The sequence below is a fragment of the Neovison vison genome, chromosome 1 (genome assembly GCF_020171115.1).
Source record: "Neovison vison isolate M4711 chromosome 1, ASM_NN_V1, whole genome shotgun sequence".
Taxonomy (NCBI): Eukaryota; Metazoa; Chordata; class Mammalia; order Carnivora; family Mustelidae; genus Neogale; species Neogale vison.
Genome location: NC_058091.1, coordinates 82,492,843 through 82,505,955, shown reverse-complemented (window position 1 = coordinate 82,505,955; position 13,113 = coordinate 82,492,843). Strand labels below are relative to the sequence as shown.

Here is a 13,113-nt window from a genome sequence, read left to right as displayed (position 1 = left end):
AGAACATTTCTAGACAAGGTTTTGGGTGTTGTTTGCTTGTTTGTTTCTTTTATTTTTTTTTCATAGAAAACACTAAATTGCTATGGATTTTAAGCTGGACAGCCACGCTGATGATATCTAAATTAAGTGAAATATTATGAAAACCAGTAAACCATAGTTTATACCCTTTTCCATAGAGCCTTTTAAGAGCAAACTAATCTCTCTGGAAATTGTTTCCATCAGAAATGAGTCTAGATAGCTTCTGTATATGGAAAACCTAAATCAGTGAATATTGTCAAATATATTGTTGATTTATACAAGAGAACACTCTAGACATATGATCAAGGTCTTCTAATTTATCCCATAGCATAAAACACAGATCTTCATGAAAAGTGTATGGTGAGATTTACCTTCTGGAGTTCAAACCAAAATCTGGTGAGGTTAACATCAGCAGGAGCCTTCCAATCGAGCTGCAAACTAGTGTTCTCTGGAACCAAGGCGTAAGGTTTCTCTGGTGTGTCAAACATTTTGACAGTGACAGGATGACTCTCTGCACACCACATTTCCTCAGCATGGCAGGCCAGAACCTTTTTGTAAAAAAGAACAATTGCTTAACCTTTTCAGAGCCTTACACTTGAGAACACCAATACAAGAGCCCAAGATGCTCACTGTACCTTTAACACATACAGTTTTCCACCGGAAAGTCTAGTGACAAGGAGAGCAAGTCTTCCATTTGGATATTCACTTTGTCTTAAAGGAGTCTCCGGAATTAGAGCCAGATGTGAGATTGCCAACTGATAGCGGACTGACTCTTGAGGTCCATTGGGCTTCTGAGATTCTCTCCAGGATATGGTGAGGCTGGTGTCTGACTGCACCGTTGTGCTAATGAGCCGGACTGCCTCTGGCACTGAAATAAACAGCAACAAATGACAAGGGATGTTGCATCAGCAAGGAACAAGGGAAGAAGGAACAGGGTCTTGGTTGTGGAATAATCATATTACGTGAGCAGAACCAATGACAGATGTTCCAAAGGAAAGCCAGTGTCTCATATCATGGTAACATAGAAGGTTAACAGACTGCCTGAAAGGCTCTTGCTTATTTTTGCCTTAGGACTAACTCATTCTCTGGCGCCAGCTCAATGATACGGCCAATGAGGATGAATAAACCCATTCAGATTTGTTTGGGGAATGCCATCAGAGACAGCTGAAAGAAATGGCATCACCTCAAAATCATCGCCACCACTTAGAACACCTCTTTAGATTCTAGATCCCATTTTCTTTCAGGCAATTTTTTTTTTTTTAAGATTGTATTTATTTGACAGAGAGAGATCACAAGTAGGCAGAGAGAGAGAGAGTACGGGACTCAATCCCAGGACTCTGAGATCATGACCTGAGCCGAAGGCAGAGGCTTAACCCACTGAGCCACCTAGGCTCCCAAGGCAATGATGTTATTTACTTTCAATCTCTGTGGCCTCCGTAAAATTCACACAGAAAAAAGGCTGAATTCTGGGTCTCCACGCGTACAGAGACCTGTGGCTACATAGGAAAAGGGTGACACCCTGTGGTGAGACCAGAGAATGTGTTTCTTGGTCAAAAGTATTGATTCTGATATCTTACCTTCTTATTGCTTTCCATTCCAAAGGAATATTAGTCATCTTTTGTTGTTAGAGCACAGATCAGTTCATCAGGGTTTTTTCAACAATATATTTTTCTTATTAAGCTTAAAATTTCACATAATCAAGATTACTTAGCATCCAAATTAAAAATATATATATAAATATATATGTGTCACATATATCACGAAATACCACTCTAAAAACCCATCCCAAGCCCATAACTCACCTCCACTTTTAGTTTTTCCCCAAATCTCTTTTCCCAGAGGTAACCATTCCAGAGGGTCTGAATAATAATTCTTTACAGCTGTCTGTATCACATACGTTGAAAATGGTTGTAACCCATCAAGTAGGACTATCCTCTCTTGAAACTCCTGTAATTCATACTTAAAAATCAATACCTGGCTCTTATTTTTTTTGTACAAAGGAGAAGAAATTGTTTAACTAAAAGGAGAAAATAATTAAAGGATTTTTAAAAGTTAATTTGATACTGGATCATGGGAACGATCATGTTCACTGCCCAGACCTGGGTTGCCTAATACCTCCAAAAATAAATGCCAAATGATGGGCAGCTCTTGGTCAGTTCTGTGATGTGCTCATTTCACGTATGAAGCTCAGTTCTCAGAAGGAGATACTACTTCCTAGCACTGCACCAAATGTTCAGCAAGATGGTCTGGTAAAGTTGTGACTCCTAAGTGAATATGGTGAAAGATGAAGCTGGCTTAGCTCGTCATTCTTAGAGGCAATGCTTCAGAAAGTAAAAGTACTTTCCTTAGACCAATGGTCCTCAACTTTGGAAAGTCTTAAGAAAACACTTGTACCTTTTCCCCCTACTCCCAGAAATTCTGATTGCACTGGTCAGAGGTGAAGTGTGGACCCAGAGATTTTTAAAACTCTGATGTGTGGTCAGGTTAGAGAACCACTGCCTCGGACCCATGTTCATCAGTGTGAAGACAATGGGATCAACCAGTAGCAATAACAGAACTAGCCAGTGCCTGGCGATCATTTCGCCTAGGCAGCGAAATGATCCAAGCTGTGTCTGATACATCAGGAAGTGTAAAGAAAGGTCAAAGAGACAAAATAAAAGGAACTAACAAGAATCATGTGTCCTTTTGGAAAAAGTATATAGTGCTTAACCTCCAACAAATGATGGTCAATTTCACCTTTTGACTTGCTTAAATAACAAGCACAGAGCAAAATATTGGACACATATGACTCCATCACAAGGACAACTAAAACACCAATGCCAATGATGGGATGAATGTGCCAATTAATTCATCCATTCAAGAACTATCTAGTGAAAGCCTCTAAAAGCCCACTACTATGCTAGGTGCTAAGAAAACAATGACGAATAAATAGAAACATAACCCCTACATAATGGTGTATTTCACAGCATACGGGAAATAACAGACAAAAATAGAACATACCATTTTTACATTAAATATGTGCTATGGAGGAGGGGTATACAGTAATGTTCTTTCCATCTAATCATTTCTTATCCCTCAACCTACAGTCTGCCACAGAGGCCACAAAAACACATCTCTATCACTTTCTGGGGATAATTAGTCATAGAGGGCAATAAACCCTGTTCTTACGGGACACTCAGGAAACTGTCACTATAGCAATCCACCACTGGCCAGGGTTAATATCCTTCCCTGAAGCTTAATTCCCAGACCAGACTAGAACACTATCTGCATGAATGAGTCAGCTGTAAAAGTTTGCACAGTCGCGTGTTTCAGAATATAATATACAAAATAATGTATTGTAAGAATTTTTTTTAAGATTTTATTTAGTTATTTGAGAGAGAGAGAGAGAAATCAGGGGGGACAGCAGAGGGAGAGGGAGAAGCAGGCTTCACCTCCTCAGCAGGGAACCCAGTGCAGGGCTGGATCCTAGGACCCTGGGATCCTGACCTGAGCTGAAGGCAGACGCTTACCCACTGAGCCCCCAAGTGTCCCGAACGAGAATTTTATATCAGAAACAGGTATCTTGTGAAAAGACAAAGACCACCAGGTCCAATCTTACCAGCATTTTATATTTCAGCTCAGAGCTGGTTTTCCTGCTGTTAACTTCTTTGTAATAAACCAGGTATGTTGGAGTTGGGTTGGTGATGCCCAGGAACGAGAGGTTGGTCCTGGCAGGCGGTAATCTGATTGTGAGGCTGGTGTTACTGGTGTTAAGTATAGTCGGCTCTGCTAGATCTGAAGCTAGACGCAGTAATGCTTTATCTAAAATAATAAAAGAAGATTAAGAATACACACATACATAAAAGAGGAAGAGCAGACTTATTTAACATCAAGGATAACAACGTCTTTTTTTAACCAGGCTGACAAAGTATGATATACTGAAGTGTTGGGTATGTTTTTCAGGAAAAGAAGACAAGGGTTTTTTTTGTTTTTTGTGTTTTGGGGTTTCTCCCCACCCCCACCCCCCCACCCCCACCCCGTGCACATTTTGAAATCCTTAAATGCCTCAGAAAAAGGGAGCACGGTAACTGATATTGCTCAAAATCTCCAGAAGGTGGCGCTAAAGTACACTGAATAATATACATAGTAGCAAAATCAAATTGACCCTTTTTTTACTTTCAAAAAGTATGACAGCATTATATTAATCATGTTTTTAAAATTAATTCCAGTTACAAAAATTCATGCTAGTTTTAGAGCTTTTATTTTTAAGGATGTACAGGTTTATGCGTGTGTTCAATTTCAAACAGATGTTGCACGGACTTACTAAATTTTTTAAGTTTCTCAAAATGAAAAGTGAATTATATAGCTAGTTCTGCCATAGTGCCAGACATACATTCCTAAAAGTCATTGCATCATACAAAACGGCATAATAAAACCCTCAGGGTTTATGGAAGAGATAGAGTTTTAGGCACAGCACTAAATAAACATGAGTGACAGATTACAAAATAAGTTAGGAACTTAATAAAAAAATCTTAGCACACATGTACTCGTGATAAATGGTTGACCTACAAAATGCTACAATAAATACAGCACTTTACTTTGAAAAATTCCTGAAATTTAATGCGGTGCTTTTTGATGGACTGGGAGGGATAAAATATCTTTTGGGGTGGGGGGCGGACAAAAAGAAGGGAAATGATGGGAATGAGAAGAGAAAGAAGACAGAGAGAATGACAGACAAGGGTTTCCAATGTCTAAAGTTGTCTACCACAGCCCGAGCCATGGATACACATGGAGCTAAATTATGATCCAGGGCAAACAGCAATCCTAGCATGCACCAATCCTAACCATTTGGAGTAATGCTCAGCATAACAAAGGGCTTTGGGTGCTCAGCCTGGAGAAGACAGTCTGAGACTTTTCTGACCCTAAACTGGGAGAACATGCTGATTACGAGTACAATCTTATTACCTGGAAAAGGCTGCAGAGCTGAACTGTAAGCCAAGATATGCTTACTCCTTTGGACCTTCACCTGAGAGAGGATGGCCCCATTGCTTTTCTTTGCTTGGTGAATCTGCGTGCTGTCCTTTGCCGAGGAGATCCAGTAAAGAAATTCCCCATCCACAGTTAAGCTTTCAAGTGTTCTTCCTGCTCATGAAAAACATAGAATAAAGAACACAAAGAACAAAATATACACAACATACGTTTCTACTCTACACAGTACGTGAAATACTTTTTCTGTATTGTAATCACTAAATTTTGAATCTTTCTATCATTTCAGTGTGGAAAAAATGCCACCTTTATCTTATGTTGTGAAACTAAAGATTTTATAGATATTTTCTCAATTTAGCTCCATCCTAAGTCAATAAGGTAAATACTATTATTAGCCTCATTTTGTAGAAGTGGAAACTGAAGCTTTAAGGAGTTAAATAATCTCCTCAAGGCCACAAAGTTAGTAAAGTTGAGAGCCAAGATTTACAACTTAACTTGTGTGACTCCACATCAAACAATGCCTATTAGAAGAGAGGGCTCAGTGTCTTCCTCAATATTTTTTTACCAATGATTAGGAATTAACGCAGAGTAAAAATGCTTATCAAATTTGTACATGATACACGATTCTTACTGACACTAATAGGTTTACTCACTGACTTAAGATTTGAAAATATAACAAAATCAGGAAATAGATTGAAATAGGAATAGGAAATAGCAATAAATGTGACAACCTAAATTCAAGCTTAAAATCAATTCTATAAATAACAAATGAAAGAAATCTGGCTTAATACTAGTTAACATGAAAAAGACTATGGGTTTTTCAAATGGCAGGCAACCCAAAGATGTAAGGTCACTTTTAGCTCTAATAAAAGAAGATGGGGGCAGTCAGAAGCTCCCTGCACTAACCAGATCACAATGAGAGTATAGGGAATTGTTATGGAGGTGACATTTAAAAGTATATCAAGCAACTGGAGTGAAACCACAGGAGGGTGACCAGGGCAAAGAAAGATCTAGAAGCCACATCATGTAAGGAGTAGTTCAAGATACATGAATTTTTCTTCCAACTTACTGTCATGAGCTATGACAGTAGATTCTTTATAAAGTTAGGGGTCAGAACTCGGACCAGTGAATGGGAAAAATGAGGACAAAACTTTGGCTAAATATAGCAGGGAAATCTGATATAGAGAATTATTCCAAAAAGTTTAAAAACTTCCTTATAAAGAAATAGATTTTTTTTAATATTTTTTTTAATAAGAAGGGGCTGAAAACAAGGCTGTTTTCATAGAGGGGATGGCTTCCAACATCATGCCAGCTAAAGGATCTCTAAAGTCATTCCAATTTTCTAATTTTAGGGTTATAAACTTCAGTTATGGATTCCTGCAAGACTAACCAGTTCTATACCTATAAGATAATGGCCCACTAAATAATTCTTGTGTATTAGAAGATAGATTAGATTAGATGTGTGTTATTCTGACAATTGTTTAAATGGAAAGGAAGACTTTAGTTAAGATTATTGTAATATTATAATATATTGGAGGAGAGAGATGTGCTCAACTTCACATACAACAAGGTCAGCTGGGGATGCAGAGCCAACTAGCTGAGGGGATCAGTGGATAGAAAATTACTAAGAGGAGACAGCAAGGATAGAAAAATTCTTGCTAAACTGGCTTATTGTGATTTTTGCTAAGGGCAAGCCTAGAACATCACGGGTGGGGAATAAAGAACTAGATCAAATACCAGGTGTGGAGGATTATCTCTAAACTGATTTAGAAGGGTTCTTGCTAAAACTAGACTCAGCAATGACAAACATGGAAGACCAATGTCAAGGTCTAGTTGAGGAAGGACTCAGAGGAACCCAATGTTTGATCAAGAAAGAGTCTTTGTCACAGATTGAACAGAAATAAGTAAGTCTCCTAATAAGAGAAGTTCAAAACATTATCTCCAAAACCCATCGAAAGTATATTGGAATTGTTTTTCAAAGGCTCTAGGTAACATATCAACAAAACCATATGTGCAATTATAACGCAGACACACATACACACACTCATTTGCAATTCCAAAACTTCACTCTATAGACCAGCAATGTTCAATAGCACTTTTGATGACAGAAATATTTTATTTCTACGCTGCCCAACACAATAACCATGTGTTTTTGAGCACTTACAATGTGGCTCATGTGACTGCAGAATTAAATTTTTAATTTCAGTTAATTTTAGTTAATTTGAACTTAAATCACATATGACTGGTGGTTACTACATTGGACAGTGAGGAGTCGACTCTTAAGAATATATGAGAGCAGGGGTGCCTGGGTGGCTCGGTTGGGTACGAGTCCAACTCTTGGTTTCAGCTCAGGTCATGATCTCAGGGTCATGAAACCCAGCCCGGAGTAGGGCTCCAGGCTGAGTGCAGAAGTCTGCTTGTCCCTCCCCCTCTTTCCCCATTTTCCCCTCCTCTCTCTGCTTATGCACATTCTCTCTCTCTCTTCCTCTCTCTCTCTCCCTGAAATAAATAAATTTTAAAAAATAATAATATATGAGTGTATCTAGAGTGCGTTTTTTCCTATTGCAGTTGCTCCTAATTAGAAGACCTCCAAATCCCTTCAGACATTTAAGTATTCCCTCCACATGCACTGCATTTCAACAAATAGACCTGTCAAGTACTGACCAACTCATGCTGAAGGTGGAGACAATGGGACCATCACGACAGAAGTAAAGTGGGGTGCTGGTAATAAGATCATCGATACTATAGTCAGGCCTAGCTTCAAACCCCAGCTCCTCCACTAATCATGGCCCTCTGGACAAGTACCTTAGTCTTCCTCGGCCTCAGTTTCCTCATCCATAAAATGAGGACACTAACACCTACTTCATCAAGGTGCTTTGAAAATTAAATGAGGTAGTACATTTGGACGCTTGCTTAGAATATATAGTTAAGCTCAATAAATTGTAGCTCTACTGTTAATTATACAATAACTTCAACAACAGCAGCAACAAAGAAACCCACAGATCCAGAAAATTTTGTGAATATCTATATACAATCTTCCTGGAAACGACTTATATTCTGCAGACACAGCAGGCATTGTCCAGAGCAAATACCATGTGTATTTTCTTTTGAATATATTTTTTTTAATGGAACAGGAGGGACTGCAATTACAAATGAGCATCCAAGTACACACGTGGATGTCTTACCAAGCAGAGTGGGCACCATGACTACTTGCCAACACCGACATCCTTCCAGATCCATGGCCCAGATCTCTTGCCCTTTGACAAAGTATATCTGTGGTTTCTTCGGGTCAGAGGTATCAATCGTCATTGTTCCACTAAACTCGAACTGAGTAACACCACAAAAACACTGTCCCCTTCCATCTGAATGGTTTGTGGCTATAGGTGGAAGAATGCGATTCAAGGTCTGGTTGGTAATACTGTAGTAGAACAGCCGAGAGCCAAAATCTGAAACTTCTGTCCAATACAGGCGACTATAGGGGGAAGAAAAAGACCCTCCAACTTAATGAATAAAACATATCATTGTGAATGTTAGTTTCCAGTGAGGATCAATCATTCCTAACAAACAGAGAGACAAATACAGCGTTTGGAGCGAACATGCCCAAGTGTCCAATAACCTTCTGAGATAGAATTGGCCACAAGTGATTTAGTTGATAGCATTTTCCCATGACTTCTCAATAACTATGTTTACAACTAAAGCCTTGGACTAAAATGACCTTGAGGTGCTATGTGCAATGCTTTGGTTTCCTGTTGGTAATTACCATAACTTTAGGTTAGCCAAATTGTCAGTATGGGTTAAATTTGCAAATTTGTGGTTCTGGGCTCATAATTTATGTGTAGAATTACTTAGTATGAATTGATACAGCTAGTCAAGAACCCTAAGTATCTTATTTTCCCATCAATGACTTCTAACACTAAACCAAAGATATTACATCAAATGTCTGTTTCATCAAGCAGAAACAGTCACACTTTACATACCTTAAAAGAGGATATACAGAAAAAGAGACAATTGTTGAATTTCTATTGCAAATTTTCAGCTTTCTGGGGTATTTCACCTTATGTTCAAGATCAACATCAAATATTTGCATTCCATTTTGTGATGCTTTTTGCACAAAGTAGAGATGCCTTGAAATCCAGTCAATTGTAATAATTGTGATATCAAAAACCAGTGTACCTTGGAAAATCTTAACAATAGATAGAAACACACAGCCAAGGAGATAGTGGTCATTATTTTTGTTTTCAAATTTGAGGACTTTTCTGTAATCTACCATATTGCTTATTTACTGCACTTCTTTATAATCCAAAATCTCAATAGCTCTGGACTGTGTATCATTGTATCATTGGTCTTCTTCCCACACTGTATTCTTTTTCTTGGTTAATTTCAACTACCATGACTTAAACTATAATTCATACACCAGTACTACAAGAACAGTAGCAAAAGCCTTCACTGAGTTACTGATTCAAACTAAATACTGAACATCTCCATATGAATGATCCCAGGAAATAGTATTCATCACATCACCCCCAAAACCTTCTTTTCTCCTGCATACTATATTTTTATGGATTTCCAACACTCACCTGAGGAGCAATTCTGACAAATGTGATTCATTCATGACTTCCTCCTATCATGACTGCCCATTGTGAATAAATCCCATTTAAAATATGTCCCAAAGTTGTTCTCTCCTTTCTCATCTCACTGCCTCTCATTTCCTGCCTACCATTTCCTGTCTGGGTTTCTGTAATGGCCTCCTAGTTGTCTAAGACATAACCTTCTCTAAATCATTATTGACATCACTAGCAGAGAGGTCTTTCTCTAACATAACTTGACCATGTGATTGACCCACTAAGTTTCTTTAATGGCTTGATGTGGTCTTCAGGATTGGCACCCACACCTTAGCACAGTAGAAGAGGCCCATTATATTGAGGCTCCTGTCTACTTCTCCAGCTTTCCCACCTGTCCTTCACTCACCCTCACCCCCATCTCCATTCCAAGCTCACTCTATTTACAGCCTCCTAAACTTAGTATGGCTCTGTTGTTTCCCTGTCCTTACACTTACTACCTCCTCAGCTTTTCCCACCTTCACCTGGATCATCTTCTTTGTACCCAACATGTCTTTCCATTATACCACCACCGCTCCAACCTGCACTGATCACCCATTTTCTGTCATACCACCACATCCTACCCTCAGTCTGGTATGATGCTATCTTCTGTCTGCCTGTTGTATTCAGTGAATGCCACCACATTCCCAGCATTGTGCTCAGACCTCCCCTAGATTATCTCATTTAATCTTCATAGGAGCCATATGACCAGATAGCACATAATCAGTCATTAAGTTACTTGCTGATGGCCAGATCTAGTAAGCGGTGAAGCCAGTTAAATTCTAAATTTCAGATCCCAAAGTTCACACATGAATTACTATACAGTACTATCCTCCTAGTGTTAGACTCATACCAGACTGGATTTGTTCAAGAACTGTGATTTTTTTTCCCGCTCTATCCCAGGAACTAACACAGTGTCTAAAACCAAATAGCTATTTGCCAGATTAATCCTGAATGACATTTGCCCAAAATCTAATCTCTGTTTATCTGTGGCTAAATAATTAGACAAATCTGTCTTTATCAACCATTCTAATCTTAATGGCTCAACCACTGATCAGCCATTTTAATTATAGGGTAGTGTGGTATGCAAATTATCCATGTCTTTCCTTCCAGAATAGTTTACATAGTGAGATACCTCAGAAGTGGACCTGTTGTGCATGTTCAGAAGGTAAAGTGAGTCTCCTTGAGCATAATACCCCATTCCGTCATCAGCTGTGTAGCCCATGCTACTGATGTCTCTTTCTGTTGAAAATGTCCATACAATTTGATTTTGATCCATATCTAATAAAACTATCTTGCTGTCAAAAAGAGTTACAAGGTATGGAAATGGTTTGATTTCTGAAAACAAGAAACGAAACATTTAGAATATGTATAGGGAAAAAAAATCTTTGGTTTGGCAAAATCTCTTTTTAAAAAAAAAAAAAGATTTTTTTTTTTTTAATTTATCTGACAGAGAGAGATCACAAGTAGATGGAGAGGCAGGCAGAGAGAGAGAGAGAGGGAAGCAGGCTCCCTGCTGAGCAGAGAGCCCGATGCGGGACTCGATCCCAGGACCCTGAGATCATGACCTGAGCTGAAGGCAGCGGCTTAACCCACTAAGCCACCCAGGCACCCAGGTTTGGCAAAATCTCTTGATTCATGAGCAGACTGTTCTGAAATCCATGAATCTCCTCTGGGGTAGTCTACTGTTCCAGTCTTGGCCAACACTGCCCAGGCACCCTATGCTTAGGCTTATTTAAACATGTTCTTGGATGATAAAAATTGATTATTTGACTGTAACTTCAGCTCAGAGACAGTATTCATATCCTGAGCATACCCAGGGTCAAGAATGTTGTTAAAACACTATCTGTTTTTTGCACAGGTGTTTGGTAATAAATACCTGCTGTTTTGGATTTTACTATGTCAGAAAATGGTCCAGGTCCTTTGGATGTGAAGACTCGAACCTAAAGAAAGAAAAAGATACCAAGAAAATGGCATTCAATGGTGTCCTCAATGATAATAATTCCATTCAGAAACTGATATATTATTGAAGTTTTCACTTCATAATTCTGATAATGAATAATTCTTTTCAAGTTTTTATTTAAATTCCAGTTAGTTCGAGATAAACCATGAGAGACTGTGGATTCTGAGAAACAAACTGAGGGTTTTGGAGGAGAGGGGGAGTGGGGGGTTGGGTGAGCCTGGTGGTGGGTACTAAGGAGGGCACAGATTGCATGGAGCACTGGGTGTGGTGCATAAACAATGAATCTTGGAACACTGAAAAAATAAAATTAAATTAAAATAGAAATTAATAAATAAATAATATAAAATAAATTCCAGATAGTTAACGTACAGTGTAATGTTAGTTTCAGGAGTAGAATTTAGTGACCCATCACTTACATACAACACCCAGAGCTCATCACAATTGTCCTCCTTAGTGCCCATTACCCATTTAGCCCATTGCCAACCACCTCCCCTCCAGCAACCCTCAGTCTGTCCTCTACAGTTAAGAGTCTCTAATGGTTTGCCTCCCTCTCCTTTTCTTCCCCTTTCCCCTATGTTTGTCTGTTGTGTTCTTAAATTCCACATGAGTGAAATCATATGGCATTTTTCTTTTTCTGACTGAATAGTTTCAAATAGTTATTTCCATTCAAGTATAAAGCAATAAATCACTAAGAGGTAAATATTGCTTCACATTCATGCTGGTGGTTTGTTTTTTATTGTTGTTGATCTTTTTGTCTAAAAAAGTATGAAGTAGGGGCACCTGGGTGGCTCAGTGGGTCTGCTCTCAGCCCAGGTCATGATCTCAGGGTCCTGGGATCAAGCCCCGCATGGGGCTCTCTCCTCCCCAGGGAGCCTGCCCCCCCCTCTCTCCCTGCCTGCCGCCTCTGAATACTTGCGGTCTCTCTCTCTCTGTCAAATGAATAAAATATTAAAAAAAAAAAAAAAAGTATGGAGTAATGGCACAAATCTCCACTGCAAAAGATTGGAATTCCTAAGAAAAGTTTTAGCTATTTTCAAAATTTTCTGTAGAACATTTAACAGAAACAAAACTATGCATATTATGATAAATTTCAACTTACTGTGAAATAAACAACTAGAAGCTTTAAATAACTAAATTTACTATACTTTTAAAAAAGTAGATTTAGAAAAGGAAAATAATAATAAAAATAGAATAAATATTAAAATATAAATATAAATAAGTAATAAAAATAATAATTAAAACTTACATTTGAAAATAAATTGTGCATCTCAAACAACTTTTACATATGTTATCTCTTTCGATCCTCACAACTAAGAGCAGAAACCGGACAAAATCTCAGTCAAACCTAAATAACTCATCCACAATGACACATGCAAAAACTGACAAAAAAACCAAGTCTTCTGAGGGCTGTATAGTTTCTTCCCACTGTGCCGCCCTGCATCCTAGTACCAAAGCTTTTTAAAAACAGTTTTTATTACATGTCTTTTCTTGTGTAGTGGATTACTTCCACTTCCAAACCTTGCATATGCACAATAGCCTGTAAAGAAAACTGATGTCCATAATGATGGA

The 13,113-nt window shown here is 38.5% G+C and overlaps 1 protein-coding gene across 2 annotated transcripts in view; it reads right to left on the bottom strand.

The window, feature by feature from the left end:
- ROS1 (ROS proto-oncogene 1, receptor tyrosine kinase) overlaps window positions 1-13,113 on the bottom strand; it is a 114,170-nt gene that overhangs the window by 41,190 nt on the left and 59,867 nt on the right. For both annotated transcript variants that reach the window (XM_044250043.1, XM_044250052.1), the window contains exons 23-31: window positions 11,461-11,524; window positions 10,717-10,919; window positions 8,961-9,166; window positions 8,169-8,455; window positions 4,963-5,139; window positions 3,617-3,819; window positions 1,821-1,965; window positions 654-886; window positions 390-566 (exon numbers count right to left, since the gene is read on the bottom strand). In XM_044250043.1, the coding sequence (XP_044105978.1) occupies window positions 390-566; window positions 654-886; window positions 1,821-1,965; window positions 3,617-3,819; window positions 4,963-5,139; window positions 8,169-8,455; window positions 8,961-9,166; window positions 10,717-10,919; window positions 11,461-11,524 (1,695 nt within the window). The remainder of the gene's footprint in view (window positions 1-389; window positions 567-653; window positions 887-1,820; window positions 1,966-3,616; window positions 3,820-4,962; window positions 5,140-8,168; window positions 8,456-8,960; window positions 9,167-10,716; window positions 10,920-11,460; window positions 11,525-13,113) is intronic.